The following is a 14,253-nucleotide window of genomic DNA, read 5'->3' on the forward strand; positions in this document are numbered from 1 at the left end:
TTGTGCAGTTCCAGCTGTGGGCTCGGCTAGGGCACCCGCTAGCCTGTTGCGGTTTAGCGTACACCTGACCCGACCGGCCATACATTTGTATCATTCCATACTACTAATTTAAGCCCTGTATAATGGAAGATATCGGTCGAAGGCAATATGTCCCTTGTGTCATCCTCCGTTGAGGATGATAGTCAGAATGATAATTGCGTCTCCATCGACGAACTGGTCGCGCAATATTTCCAGCAGGTCGAACCCCACCTGCTCGAATTCCCCGATGGCAGGACCATGATCAAATCTGCCACTCAGGCAGCGCTCTACGAACGAATGTTCAACGAGGCGGTTCTGTGGCCGATCCCTCCCCTGAACTACCGGGCTCGTGTTCTAAAGAATATCTTGTCTATACTGGAAGAGTCCATTTCGGATCCTGAGGAGGATGTATGAAAACCCCCTGTACCACGTTACGTTGAGTAGCCCCGGCTTACACAGCCCTTTGTATGCAATAATTCTGAAATCGATACCAGTAGACATATCCTTACATACATTCATGCGCATTCTGACATCTCTCTTTTCTAGGAGATCTCAGATGATCTCATGGAATGCTGGAGCACGCTCGTGACGCAACCAAAGCCATCAGCTCTCCAGCAAGCCCAGCAACTGGCCTATGTGAAATACACAGACCCAGTTCTAGCATCAGATGGAGCTCCTCCAGAAGAACATAGGAGCAACCGCACAATCATCACCTCCGAATCACGCGGTCTGATCCTCTCCGCAGGAACAACAGGCTTCCGCACCTGGGAAGCAGCCCTGCATCTGGGCTCGTTTCTCTCCACGCCCGCCGGGCAGGCCCTCGTGCGCGGGAACCGGGTCATCGAGCTCGGCGCCGGCACGGGCTTCCTATCCATGTTCTGCGCGAAACATCTCGGCGTGCAGAGCGTGGTCGCCACGGACCGCGAGCCGGCCCTCATCGAGAATATCCGCGACTGTATGCGGCGGAATGAGCTTGACCCTGCTGTCTTTCATCCCGCGATTTGGGAGTGGGGGACGCCCTTGTCCTTGACTCAGGACGGCGAGGGTGAGGGAGAGGGCGACGCCGCGGTGTCAGGCAGCGGTGATCTGGCCTTTGACGTTGCACTTGGTGCTGATCTTGTAAGTGCACATGATCATGTTGATCGTCCTCTGGCCCGTGGCCGTGGATCAATGCTTCGCATTACATGCACAGAATATACATTATACAAGGCATCGTGCAACAGACCTGGCTAACGGAAAAAAGGTCTACGACGTCGACCTTGTCCCCCTCCTCGTATCCACCCTCCGCGACCTCTTCGAAAACTACCACCTCCGGGAATTCATCATCTCAGCGACGCTTCGGAACCAGGATACCTTCCAGACGTTCCTCAATGCCTGTGGTGAGTGCCTTGCCTTGATCCAGTCCAACTGATGCAAGTTCCCCCTTCTAAAGGTTAGCGCAGAAATGAACGAGTTCCGGGTGGAGTGCATGCCGTATCAGTCTCCTTCTGCGGAGATGCAAACGGGGTTCTTCCATTCGACTAGTATTCCCATTCGTACGTATCGGATATCCAGGCGTGGGGTATGACACGCCGTCGCGTTGGGTGGTGGACGTTTCACATGATTAATGATGATATCTCTGGTGTCACGCATACTCTGTACACTGTCGTGAACATGTATATTATACTGCCGGCCTCTAAGACGAGAACAGGTATGTGCCTTGCGGCAATCTCCATTTCCCATTCGATAAGTGACTACAAAGTGGCAGATTGGTTTGAGTAAGGCCATGAATTGTGGCATGTAGCTAAGCATACGCCATGAGGCAAACGAAACATAAGAAATGGGCAGCTGTAGGGGTATCATATAGACCGTCAAAGTAAAGGAAAATGTGACCAAAAGAACGGTACTCCAGATCCGTGGCTAGATGCAAAGAATGAAGGCATCATTCGGGTCATAAAAGATGCAATGCAGTAATATAATGTCGAAAAGGCCGAGTATAAGGATGAAACGATAGACGACTGAAAGCCAGAAGAGAATGAGGATTGGTTGAGCTCCGGAGACGATTACTCGGCCAAGCTCTCCCTCAAAAGTCCCTCATCCAGTTGTACCGGATGCAACGAGACAGGAGCTCGCGGGGGCGGTCGAAGGCCCATGATGGGTCCTGACTGGTTGACACCCGGGTACCTGTATCGCAGATTCGGGACAGCGTCGAAGCTGGCCCTGCTCCTTCTTGCGCCGGCAGAAGATGGACGGGTAGCTTCTGGCGAGGCGGTGCTTTCCGGAGGCAAAGCATCCGACTCGGCCTGAGGTTTAGCATTCCTGTCTGCAGAGACCGCAGCGATGCCCCAACGACCTCGCACCCAGCCTCCCACCCGACGACTCAGCGAAGTCTTCCTGTTGGGAGTGACAGTGGACTCGGTCGAGCCGCTGTCCGCGGACACAGCAGATACTGCATCCGCGGCGCGGTTTCGGCCTGCAACGGTAGCGAGGAACTTTCGGGGGAATGCTCGGAGGATTTTGGTGGTTCTCGATCCGCCGTGACCGTGCTGGTTGAAATGATGGGCGATGGTGAGAAGAGCTCCGGAGTAGGCGACATGATGCGGCGTGGAGTGCGAATGGGCAAATCGGATTGAAGATGGTCGCTGATCCGCGAAGGACGCCGACTGGGTGTATGGATGTCCATGCCTGCAATGGAAAAGAGGCTCTCTTGAGATTGCCGTCTGCGTAGGGTGGGACTGTGCGGTGTTGAGAACACATCGTCAGACATTGTGGGAGGCCGGTCGGAGACCGACTCTGCATAGTGGGCAGAGGAGGAATCCTCCATCTCCTCGGGTATCACCGACTGGAGCGGCATCCGATCCAGCTCTGCATAGTTCGTATGATCACCAAAATAGTCGTATGCCATGTGCATCGAATCATCGCCGACTCTCTCTGTTCCCTCAAGTCCATCCAGAGGCCGGAAAGGTACATCAAAGGGGACGTTCTTGTGGCGAGAGACCATAACCGGAGACGAGACGGCCGTGCTTTCGGGACTAGTCGGTTGTGACGATTCGAAACCGCGTTCCACCCGGTCGAAGATGGATGACGCTCGATACCCTGACTGTGGCGAGCTCGCTAGCGAGGATTCGGCTCCGGGTGATCGCAGTGACCAACGGCGGGAAGCCGCGGCAGGAGGAATTGAAACCGACGTCTGAGACAGAATAGTTGAGGTCGAGGAGACGGATGGCTGGTGCTGGTGCGAGAATTTCCGGGACGCCTGGGAGGTTGACGCCGAGTGCATGACTGTGGTGGGCCCCAGAGACCGTCTCTTCTTGGATCGACGAAAGATGGCACTCTTTTCCTTCTTGGAGCCGACGGAGATGGAGGGGGTATGGTAATGATGGTGAATATGGAATTCTTGCGATACGCGGCGCGATTCTTTCGGGTCTAATTCGTGATCCAATGTCGTTGATGACGGCCGCGGCTCTCGCTCATCGTCTTCACCGGTTGAAGTCAAGGGCTGATGCGACAGGATCTGATCTCGCAGATTCTGCACCTCCTGGTTCGAGCTTTCGAGCATCTCCCGCAACTCTATGATTCCCATCTGCAGATTCGCATTATCCTGGAGGATGTCCCGAACGAAGCGCGAGACAACATTAGGGTTGCCCTGATTCCGACCTAGCTCCTGCGCGGCAGCAGCGCCCTTTAAGCGTCCGGCGGCACCGTCAAGCTCGCGCTCCACCGCCCTTCTCCGCTCCATGCGCTGGATGAGTTCGTTGTGTCGTTCGCGCTCCTCCCGGGCCTCCTTCTCGATTCGGTCGACTTGATCATGCAGATCTCGGAGGGTACATTCCGCCTTCTTCCATCGCTGCACAGCTGACTTGCTATCTTCCTGTGCCACCTGTAAAGTCTCCTGCAGTCTCAACTGTTCGGCCTCCATCTGGGCCAGTTGGACTTCGAGTTCCGCAGCGCGGGCGGCCGACATCGTCACTTTGCGCAGCTCGGCCTCTCTACACTCTAGTGTAGCCGCGAGCGATTTGGCATGAGCGTCCGATTCGGCGACGGCCTTGTTCAGACCGTCCAACTGCTCCAACAAACCACGGTTCTCTTCGATGATGCGGGCATTCTCGGCCTCAACCTGGCGCTTCTCACGCTCCAGATTCTCAATATTGGCGAGTAACCGCCGGCGGTCTTCCTCCGCCTCGGCCATGTACGATTCATGGCGATGGAGCAGAGCCTGGAGAGCAAAGGTTAGCGATGACGAGTTCATTGACGGGAGATCCGCTGCAGGTTTATCTGCTTGGACAGCCATGACGGACTGTAACACAATGGGAAAGAATCGGGGACCGCAGTCCCTGAGACGCCATGATGGGCGAGCAACTAGGCAGTAGACACAACGGGGAAGAATAAATGCTCGTGTTCTTTGGGGGATCTTCGCCTAAACCCCGATATGGACAGGGAATATGGACGAGAATTCCAGAGTCAAAAGCTCAATAATGTAAAGAAAGAGAATGGTCCTCCCACCAGGAAGGAGAATGTGCGAAAGCATGCGTATATACAAAAACTGAGGTATGTGCGCAATTATAACAACCAAACATCAGGCACATATGATGACGGCCTGACGTTTGTAGAAAGCCTCTTTTCAGGACACAAAGGGACAGACAGTAAGAGAGAAAGGTAAGTCACCAACGTACCTGGCCCAATCGAGCAGCTGTTTCAAGATCCTTTTCCAATCCCTCCAAGGCTAGATTATTATTATGGAGGAATGCACAATCATTACGACCACAACAACAGCGAAGAACGGCTGGAGTTGAGGAGTGGGTAGGAATGCAGGGAACCTGCCCTGCAGGGACCGGACTATTCGGCCGGGGATGAGAATCCATGGCCGAGGAGATCAGGGAAAGGAATGCGACCTTCCCAAGAGAGTTTGTCAGTTGATCTCTAGACTGGATAGATAATGAGCTGGCACCCCTTGACGGAGCGATGACCTGGGGCGGAAGCGCCAGTTCATCGAAGCTGAGACGTTGGTGGGGCAAAGGGAAGAATGATATAGACCATGCAAAGAGATGTCATAGAGAGATATGGTAATAGGTGTGCTGCTTTTTGTGTAGTTACTAGTACTACGTGATTATTATAAGCAAATAATAACAGTGATGATATTACCCAACAAGAACTTAAGAAAAGCAGGGTCGTTGATTATGCATAAAGGCGGAGAGAGCCAAAGTGAACCATGTGAACTGTTGTTATTACTTTGTCTTACCTGATTACCTTAGGCTCATAAGACATTGTACAGTAATATTACAAAGCCATGATACCTACCCAAGGAACGTGCAACACTTGAACTACTACTAGATGACTAGCCATTCCTCTTACAGAACTGTATGCAGCATATGTCTTTGTTAAAGTAGCCAGAATTAAAGCAATAATGATCATCTGCCAACGTCCAACAGGCAGAGTAAAGGTGAAACAACTCTTTTGAGTTCACATCCCATTACCTCGCGTTATCGTTGCCAAGGAGGTCGAGTACTTTTGGTCTTTCATTATTAGACACACAGGCAGTCGCCGAGCATTGTCATTGAGGCCCAGCCACCACGTTCACATCCCTGCGCAACCCTACGCTACGTGGTGCAAGTGCTCGATACTACAACGTTGCCGTGGTATTCTTCCGGCCAAATAACTTTGCTAAGTCGATGCGTCTGTCTGACATGGTCGCCTGATCCTTTCAGTAGACTATTCTATGTTGCTTTCACCAATACAGGGTCTCGGTCAGAGATCGGACAAGATGCGCCAGATTAGAGGGGAAAGGTTGTAGTTCCATTCTCGTATGACACCGTGGACCTTCAAGAAATTACGAATTCAGGTGCTCTTGTTAAATCGCCGGCAATCATCCTAAAGCAAAAAATCATTGCGCACATTGATAAACGCCCCAGCGCCGCCCTCTTCGCTAATCTCGTTGACAAGCACCTCTGTCTGTTGATAGAGCCGCTCCAGAGCGGCTGAAGATGGCTTCCCTAGTGACACTAGTAAGAGAATCAGTGTTAGCAATTGGCTGTATTGAAGCACACGAAAAAAGCACAACTGACCTAGAATGGCAGAATTAAGTTCTTCCGCAATAGCTACGCGTCCTGCAGGATCAAGGTAGTGGCCGTGCACTGATCGTTTCGGATCCTGATAGGCAACCAATGAGAAGATGTCATCCAGCACCTTCTTGTCGCCGCCTCGCTCGTCGTTTGGATAATCCATGCGTAACTGTTGCCCGTATTGAACCGCTTCGGTGAGAAGCTCGTGGAACTTCCCTGAGTTCTCGGACTCTTCGGTATCCATGCCCTCGGTATCCCAGCCGTCACCTTCCTGTAACTGCTCATCAAGTTCCATCTCCTGGTCGAACACCGCACTGCCATCGGAAAGTCCGTTGGACGCTTTGCCTTTTCTCGACGCTGTCAAGGAGAGCTCGTTGCAGCGCCGCATCATCTCCAAAAACTTCCGGCACCGTAGCTTGAATTGAATGTGAGGATAGCTCTCTAGAACGTTCCCATAGTAGGCATTTGTATACTTGAGAGCCTTGTCGATGTCACCCTCTAGTATAGCAGCACGAATTTCTACCCGCCGAATTGTCAGACTGAATTATAACAATCGAAATCAAAGAAAAGCAGGTGTGATCTTACTCTGTCGGTTGATCGCGTCAAGTCCTTCCTCCACTTCATACTTTGTGAGGGTTTCTTTTCGACCATTCTCCAGAGCCACTGACTCCGCAGCAACCTCTTCTGAGAAAGCCCGAGCGGTGTCGACATAGCCTTCATGAGCCAGGAACTGTGCGACTAATTCTTGAAGCAAAGCGTTCTCATCAAGCGGTGGTTGTAAGTTGGCCGTGCTTGTTGCGTAGATCTCCGAATGAATGGAGAACTTCTCTCTCTACGTAATAAAGTCAGACTTCCTGCTAACATCCGGCGGAGATACCTGTGGAACATACTTTGACCATGCCGTCAATGTCGAACATGAACGGCTGCTGTCCGAAATTGGCGACCAAGTGTACAGGTGGTTGCTTCTTCATCCCCACAGAGGGATATACTTTTAAATTTCTTAATTCCCTAAAGGCATTTCCTTATCAAGAAAGTTAGTTTCTTTCACGTAGGCTGATATCAAGGCGGCCGACATACCAAGGAAGACGCCATTCTTGGTGAAAAAAGCGCATCCGGTGGCGAAGTTAACACCACACCCGACAGTATCATTTGCACCAAACGTCGGGCCGTACGGTCGTCCCTGGCCCTGATTCTCCCCAAAAAATGATTTGCCATCATCACCGTGGTATGCCCAAGATTCTTGCTCCCACCCGGGCAGCCTCTCAACGGACGCTTTGCTGCTCGAGAACCCGATTCCTATCATCCTGCACACTGTCAGCGCCTCCTCGTCAAATCCACGCGAAATACCTACCCTTCCTTAGGTTTTGATAGAATCGTAATCTCAAAGTAATAAATGCCACACTGCGGGGGCATGGGGTGATCAGCACGGACAGCGGCAGCCTCATGATCGTGCTTGTTGGCCGGACCGGGATACCGGATCTCAAGCCCCCGTTTGTGAGCTCTAAACCGGAGTATTTATCATTATCGCTCCATCGTGAGGGGAGTGGCATGAGATGATCGTCGTCGCTCGGCGGTTCCCTTTCGATGATATCATACGTCATCCCACGATGGGAAGGAGCTATACGAGGCAAGCTTGCATGGCTAGAGGAAGTCGAGAGAGGGTTTGAAGTAGAAGCGGAAGGTGGAACATCTCGTTGAGAAGCGAGCTTTGTTCGGCGAGCGGCCTCGAGGCGAGCGATGTATCGGGAGTTGCGGAGATAGGATGGAGTAAATAATGAGGGATCGGAAAAGCTGCCGGGGTTCTGAAATAATGTATCGTATCGAGGAAGGCTGGCAAACTTCCGAGAATAAGGAGGAAGCAAATCGCCAGGCGTCGTCCTCCAGGGGGAGTTTAACTGCATATCTGCATCCAAGGCGGAGGAGGAAGGCCTCAGTAGTCGGCCGTCGGGGTAAAAGGGTGGGGGTATGATGAAGTGGAGTTAGAGATAAGAGGATGGGAAGGAGGACTACTGTTGTTTGGTGGCGAGAGGGCAGTCCCGGACAGGACCGAGGCGTAGGAAGAACGGCGTGGAATAGATGAAATGCTTGGTCCGGAATATGAAGTTGACAGAGGAGGAGCTCCTCGAGCTCCACCGGAAGGGGGAAAAGGCGCATCGGTCATGCTGTCGTCGTCTCGCTGGATGGAGCAAAAGCCAACGGCCAGGCGGGTACTTTTAGTGACGAGGGGGGCATCCGACGGCCCTCACGCGAGCTTCTCTCGAGGCAGTACCACGCTCATTCCACGGTTAGCAGCCGACACTCGATCAAATCATCACCGTTTGGTCGGTAGAGTAATAAGTTAGTTTTTGACTATCTTGACAGCCACCAAAGTCTCTATCCTCTTTCGCTCTGTCTGTTGTCGCTTGCGGTTGAGTGGTGCACTTTGTTTTCCGTGAAGGCAGAATCAAGAACAAGCAGCAGCAACAGCAACAACAGTTGGAGCGTCACTACTAATCAGCTCGTCGACCGGAATAAAGTCGTAGCAGATAGGAGATAGCATCAATGTTGATGATACAGCTCGAGGCAGCACCGTACTTCTGAATAAAAAGAAAGCAATCAAAACCAGAACGTGACGCCGTGCTAGAGTGACAGAATAGTAAGTAAGAAAGGACAACACGCAGCAGTGATCACTACCCGTTCGACGGGAGAGAAATTACTGAACGAGCTTGGAGCGACCGGAGAAGGGGAAGTCGCACGAGATCATGATGGCATGAGAAGGAAGAATTAGGACTGCGGGGAAAGGACACGGACTGGACGGGGCTTCTCATTTGGGGCTGGAATGGGATAAAGAGGAGGTAGTGGTATATGCTACATGGGCGATAATAATAAAAAAGTACATACTCGCAGCGATGTGGTCACCAGACGAGTGATTGATTCATCAATCCTGGCATTGCTGGCTCTACTGAGGTCGGCTGTGCACCACCTAGGACCATCCTACGATATGCTTGATCTGGCTGAGAGTATATATGCATTACTGTGTCGCCGACCTGACCAGTACACATCATACCACTCATGGTACTAAGCACATCCGGATCAGTAATCTCATTCCAATTATGTACAAGAACATAAGTAATAAGCACCAGCAATAAGGGCCCTCCTTTTTTACTGATAATCCTGGCTGATTCTACCAGCTGATCTGACAGTCGCTTCCCCTCTGTCGGACAATCTCCTGTCAGTTTGTCTTCAAATAGCCAGCAATACCAGAATAGGACCGTTCGGAAGGCCAGCGGGTGGGCTGTTTCGATACTGTACGCACTTCCACTCAAAATACCAAGACCTATGGGAAGGAATAGTGCTGGCAACGACGGGCGATATCCACTGATGAAGAGGCTGAATGAGCGAGGACGGCAGATTGAATTATCCTCAAAATCTTCAATATGTAGAAAGCATGACAAGTTGAAATTATTTCTTTTCTCTCTAACGCATGAGATTGCCCATGTCCAACATAGTCAAACAGACTCAATCATCCGACGGACTCCTGTATACCCGACATATGCAGTGCAAAAGGCCAGGTCCTAATACCCTCCTTTGGAAACCCTAGTGATACATAGACAAAGATTAATCAAGACTAGCACATCAAACGAAGAATCGAGAGTACATCTCTGTCATCCAGCGAAGAATGTTTTGCTGCCATGCCGCAATAGTGGACATTACGACGAGAACAGAGAAAACCAGCAACGAGGTGTGACTGACATAAAAACGCCAACGCCGAGAAAAGCGGCCTTCAAGACACATAACCACACGCTTGAAGTCGTCAAAATAAAAAAAAGCGGAATCAGAGTAATAATGTACAAGAAGAGTAAAGGGTGAATAGAGGAGCATAGTAAACTTCAGCTGGACGAAACTATGCAGTCATAGCAATTGCTGGTGAAGATGCTTCGGTTATATTAGGAGGGACTGGAGTCAGCTCCATATCGCCGGAGTTGCTTTTCTCGCTGGGCGCACCGCTAGCACTCTGGTTGGCCTTGCTGTCACTATCACCGGTATCGAGAGCGGCTTCTTTCATCTCGCCGTTCGTCTCCGTCTTTTGTGGTCGAGGAGCTCGCCATGATGGCAATTGCCACTGGACGCCAGTGAAGCTCTTCAGCTGGAGGGCCTTCCGTTCCCATTTGCGACAAGGGGTTCCAGATCGATCCAAGGCGCGAAGACCGGCGTTGATGGCACCCATGTTGGCCTTGGGTCCCAGCCGGGAAGAGGTTACTTTGACAGAATCGCCAGTTCCATCGTCACTGTAGAATGTTTGAGTTAGCAAGAGGGAAAGACAAATGGACGGCAAGAAGAACAGGAACGTACAGTCTGGGCTTCTTCTTCGGACCTGGCTTTCCCCTCGGTCTAGAGAAAGATTCGGTCGCCTGGCCAGCACTTCGCTTGGTTCCCGACTTAGGAGTCGGTAAACCATTGCGACGAGGGGTGTCTGCGGCGGATGTCCCAGGAGCAGGAGTAGATGCGGCATCTGAAGCATTGTCGACTGACGACGGTGGGATGGGAGGGTCTGCAGAGGACGAGGCAGGAGATGAGGGCTCCTTCTCCTTGACGGCAGGGCTCGCGCTAGTGCTATTTTTCTTGGTCGCTTTTTCCTTAACATTCGGGCTAGCAAACCGACTGAGCAGTTCCGGCGACAACCTGAGGACGACGATTGCCTTGGGGGCCGCAGAGCGGTTGGAACGACCGTTTGTGGTGGATGTAGCAGCCGCCATTATTTTCGTCTGAATAGAGAGATGTTGTCTTTCTCTTGGGAGATAAAACAGTGGTTTTTCTTTTACTTTTACTCTTGACAAAGGCTGTTGCTAAACCCGTCAAGAGCAAAAGTAGCAGTGTCGATTAAATGGGTGACACGGGGTGATTTGGAGGTAAATGTGATCGTGACGTGAGTGTCAGATGGACAAATTCCGTAGGTTGGGTTTGAGTTAGTTGGTTCCAAGACGTTCGAAAGCGGAGGGCGACACTTGGTCAGGGCGAGGCAAAAGTCTGGCAGGGCTGAGGTCGGTAGCAAGGGTGAAGCAGAGGTGACATAGTCCGAGGGAGCGGTAGTGGTGGTGGTGATGATGATATTGGGGTAAGTAGAGAAAGAGAGGAAGAGGAGGGCGAGGGAGGAATAATAAGGAAGGATGGACGGGGGATGGAAGAAAGGGATGGGGATGTCGAGGCGCTGTGTGGTGGTTTCATTGTTGGTTGGTTTGTGTGTGTGTTTTTCTTCTTCACTCGTCTACTTTTAGGGGAACTCAGCCAGACTTTCGTTCGGTGCGGTCAGAGTCAGGTCGATTGTCAGGGTGAGGAGGCCGATGGATGGGAGAGAGTATGGGAATGTCAGACCGGCGTTTAAGTGTGGTATTATTACCCATGTACGCGTCTAGTACCAATCAGTTATACAGATAATGGGTCCAGATTTGTGTAAATTACAGTACCCTACACGTCACGCCATGACCATTAATACACATACTATTTGGTCTTATAAGGTAGAGGCATGATTTCAGTATAGGGTACTATAATACCTTCATTTGTGTTTCTTAAATTCCTATTGCGATGGGCGAAATTGAAATGCCTATTTAACTCATAGATGATCCATTGACCCAGGTCTCTGTCATTGACTTTCTTCATTGTCAACGGGTAACAATACTCTGATCATTGAATTAGTCCGTCTAGGTCCTCCTCGCCGTACGCGTCCGGAGATGATCGTTATTCACCCTAAAGTAATAGATCCTGCTCAAGAGCTGCGCCTTGTAACCCCTCTCCATGACCAGGATCTCATTGAATGCAATATATAGCACTGTACTATATTCGTATCTTTCTATATTCGCCAACAACTCCAGAGACTACCTAGTACACTATTACTTTCCAAATGGTGTTACTCGAAATAGTGCAGTCTTATGGATTCGTATCTATCCCGCATCAACCCGGTTACCTAGACTAGATTCTAAAATTCCACAGCTTCCGTCTTGCCGGATTCCATCCAATATCCATAAGAATCTCCGTCGAATGTGGACTGTGGACTGCGATGGTCCTATGGCTGTATTGACTTTTACAAGGTAAGGGCCCATACTGGATAGATCACAAGCATCACCATCATGCTACTCCGTAAAGCGTCACCATCACCACCTCATCACTTGACAAGACACCACCGTCATTCACCTGATGCATCAAAAGCATCAACTTCATACAGTGCCTGGCCAGAAGTTCTGAACACAATAGATCAATGAATCAAGCAATTCCATCAATGATGAACAGGATCAAATCATCGTCCCAGTCCCACAGACCATCTCTACAATTTACTTCTGTAGCCAAGAAGGGCAAGTAACGAAACTACTCAAGAACCAAGAAAATCAGCGCCGCCGACCGGCTCGCCACATTCGGAACGAATCCACGATCGCAGAAAGAAAATCCACTTGAGGGCAAAACGAAATTTCCATTCGCATCCGTAATCGTAATTGCGCAATCCCAGCTCAGACTAAGTGAACTAACCGCCCAGCTCTCGGGAAATGAGAAATTTCCTTTAAATCCATGGAAATTGGTGAGATGCACAAGCGGCTTCGCGAACCGTGTATCCGGATGTTTTCAGTTAGTTTATCACTACTGTAGAAAGATTTGGAATGGCCTATGGTAATTATTCCTCAGACTTGAGTATGTTTCTAGTATGTCTATCGTCTCAATGTGTAGATGCACTATCTACATTCGCAAAAGACGTAGCTGTATATTTCCAAAATATATTCAACGCTGGTATCAATGCAAATGACAGCTGTATAACGTCCGAGAGGCCAATTCAATCAGCCTTGCCATTCTTTTCCGGCTTTTTGCGCTCCACTACCTGCGCTATAGCCTGCTGAACTTCCGGACTAGCTCTCACACTACTCAGCACCAGACCCTCCTTCATTCCCTTTCGCAAGGTTGCAGCCCCTTCCCGGTCTCCTCGGAAGGGAGCAAGACCCAGCTGAAGAAGTCGTGTCGCCTCACCGTCGGTAGCGCGGGAGAGTTGAGTCAGCTGCGCGAGACGTTGCATCGTCTGCGGATGGATACGCTCGCCTGGCGCAGACGACGATCCCTTGCTCACTTCTGGCGGCGTCAGCTGGGAGATGAATATATGTAGAGTGACGGAAGCGCGCTGCGCGAGCGTCAAGATCTGGAAGGGCAAGAGGTAAAAAGTAGGAGAGATTCCCAGCAAGCTTCGAATCGCCGGTGGGATATAGAATCCAGGCATGAAAAGCGCTTTAGGGCGAGTGATCAGGGCTGCTTCAAGCGTGATGAGCGCAGCAAAGGTGAAGAAACGCCACTGATTCAAGTTAGTAGACTGATTCCATTGCTTCAGGAAAGAACCCCGGTTGATGGCTTACATAGCGACCCCAGTTTGACCAATAAGTAAAATTCAGAACAATGATAATCAGAAATCCAACCACGTACTGCGGTACTGATCGCTGTAGCCCAGCAAACAGAAAGTCCTGCATCGTCTTCCGATCGCCCCAGGACAGCATATCTGGACCAAACCGGTCGTATGCGAATCGCTTGGCAGGGTCCAACAAGGTATCCTGTGCCAGCTTCAGATATACAAAGTAATCGTCGGATGGGCCACCATCCCCGTAGCCCCGCTTGTCCGGGTGATGTTGAGCTGCCAGCCGGCGAAACCGCGACTTGATAGTCCTCTCGTCGGCCAAGGGGGAGACACCGAGAGTCCGGTAGAAGTCGCCGGTCACCTGAACTTGATGAAATGTTTCGTAGAGTGTGTATAGGAGATAGCTCGTGACAACTAGGATGAAAATCCGACGGCGATGCCGAGCATAACGCGGCGATGGCGGCTGGGGCCGCGGTTCCCCGGCGCGGATTGTGATTCCATAGTAGACATTCTGGAGTAGCGAAGTCACATACTGCAAGCAACGTAACTGTGTTAATAGAGCATGAAGATAAGAGGTGGATATGCGCTCATTCATCCGCGGGGAGTACCTACATTTGGAAGCACAGCCCATCCAACAAAGGACAAAAGGGACGACATGACTGCAGATATGCCCTCTCCATCAAGCAATAAAGCGCCGTATCCAATTATGCGACAACTCTATAGAAAGCTGGATGGTGATGTTTACTCTGGCGCTGGAGTTGCGATATGGTTCGCTGTCATCATCTTCACCGCCTCACCCACCGCCTACCGAATTCTCCCCTACGGGGAAGAAAGTAA

The 14,253-nt window shown here is 50.9% G+C and overlaps 5 protein-coding genes across 5 annotated transcripts; 1 reads left to right on the plus strand and 4 right to left on the minus strand.

Moving 5' to 3' along the window:
• The first annotated feature begins 120 nt into the window (after positions 1-120).
• On the plus strand, positions 121-1,867 carry P174DRAFT_294136 (protein-lysine N-methyltransferase). Its single transcript, XM_024821604.1, has 4 exons — positions 121-426; positions 565-1,137; positions 1,262-1,397; positions 1,461-1,867. The coding sequence occupies exons 1-4, from the start codon at positions 148-150 to the stop codon at positions 1,583-1,585; spliced, it is 1,113 nt and encodes a 370-aa protein (XP_024678904.1). The 5' UTR covers positions 121-147; the 3' UTR covers positions 1,586-1,867.
• On the minus strand, positions 1,636-4,731 carry P174DRAFT_445237 (uncharacterized protein). Its single transcript, XM_024828282.1, has 3 exons — positions 4,296-4,731; positions 2,491-4,213; positions 1,636-2,470 (listed from the first exon to the last, which is right to left on the minus strand). Exons 1-3 carry the CDS (start codon positions 4,341-4,343, stop codon positions 2,061-2,063), a joined length of 2,181 nt encoding a protein of 726 aa, XP_024678905.1. The 5' UTR covers positions 4,344-4,731; the 3' UTR covers positions 1,636-2,060.
• A 1,134-nt stretch (positions 4,732-5,865) lies between these two features.
• P174DRAFT_424492 (putative Ran-binding protein (RanBP10)) lies at positions 5,866-7,957 on the minus strand (the record flags this gene model as incomplete). Its single annotated transcript, XM_024825203.1, has 7 exons — positions 5,866-5,996; positions 6,060-6,575; positions 6,642-6,888; positions 6,947-7,077; positions 7,134-7,360; positions 7,408-7,557; positions 7,653-7,957. 7 exons carry the CDS (start codon positions 7,955-7,957, stop codon positions 5,866-5,868), a joined length of 1,707 nt encoding a protein of 568 aa, XP_024678906.1.
• A 1,982-nt stretch (positions 7,958-9,939) lies between these two features.
• On the minus strand, positions 9,940-10,792 carry P174DRAFT_463756 (uncharacterized protein; the record flags this gene model as incomplete). The annotated part of the gene is made up of 2 exons (XM_024830315.1): positions 9,940-10,324; positions 10,389-10,792. The coding sequence occupies 2 exons, from the start codon at positions 10,790-10,792 to the stop codon at positions 9,940-9,942; spliced, it is 789 nt and encodes a 262-aa protein (XP_024678907.1).
• A 1,914-nt stretch (positions 10,793-12,706) lies between these two features.
• Positions 12,707-14,137, minus strand: P174DRAFT_454379 (J domain-containing protein). Its single transcript, XM_024829234.1, has 3 exons — positions 14,029-14,137; positions 13,421-13,948; positions 12,707-13,359 (listed from the first exon to the last, which is right to left on the minus strand). Exons 1-3 carry the CDS (start codon positions 14,071-14,073, stop codon positions 12,853-12,855), a joined length of 1,080 nt encoding a protein of 359 aa, XP_024678908.1. The 5' UTR covers positions 14,074-14,137; the 3' UTR covers positions 12,707-12,852.
• Positions 14,138-14,253: the final 116 nt, after the last annotated feature.

Source organism: Aspergillus novofumigatus (assembly GCF_002847465.1).
Source record: "Aspergillus novofumigatus IBT 16806 chromosome Unknown P174scaffold_8, whole genome shotgun sequence".
In the NCBI taxonomy this organism is placed as follows: domain Eukaryota; kingdom Fungi; phylum Ascomycota; class Eurotiomycetes; order Eurotiales; family Aspergillaceae; genus Aspergillus; species Aspergillus novofumigatus.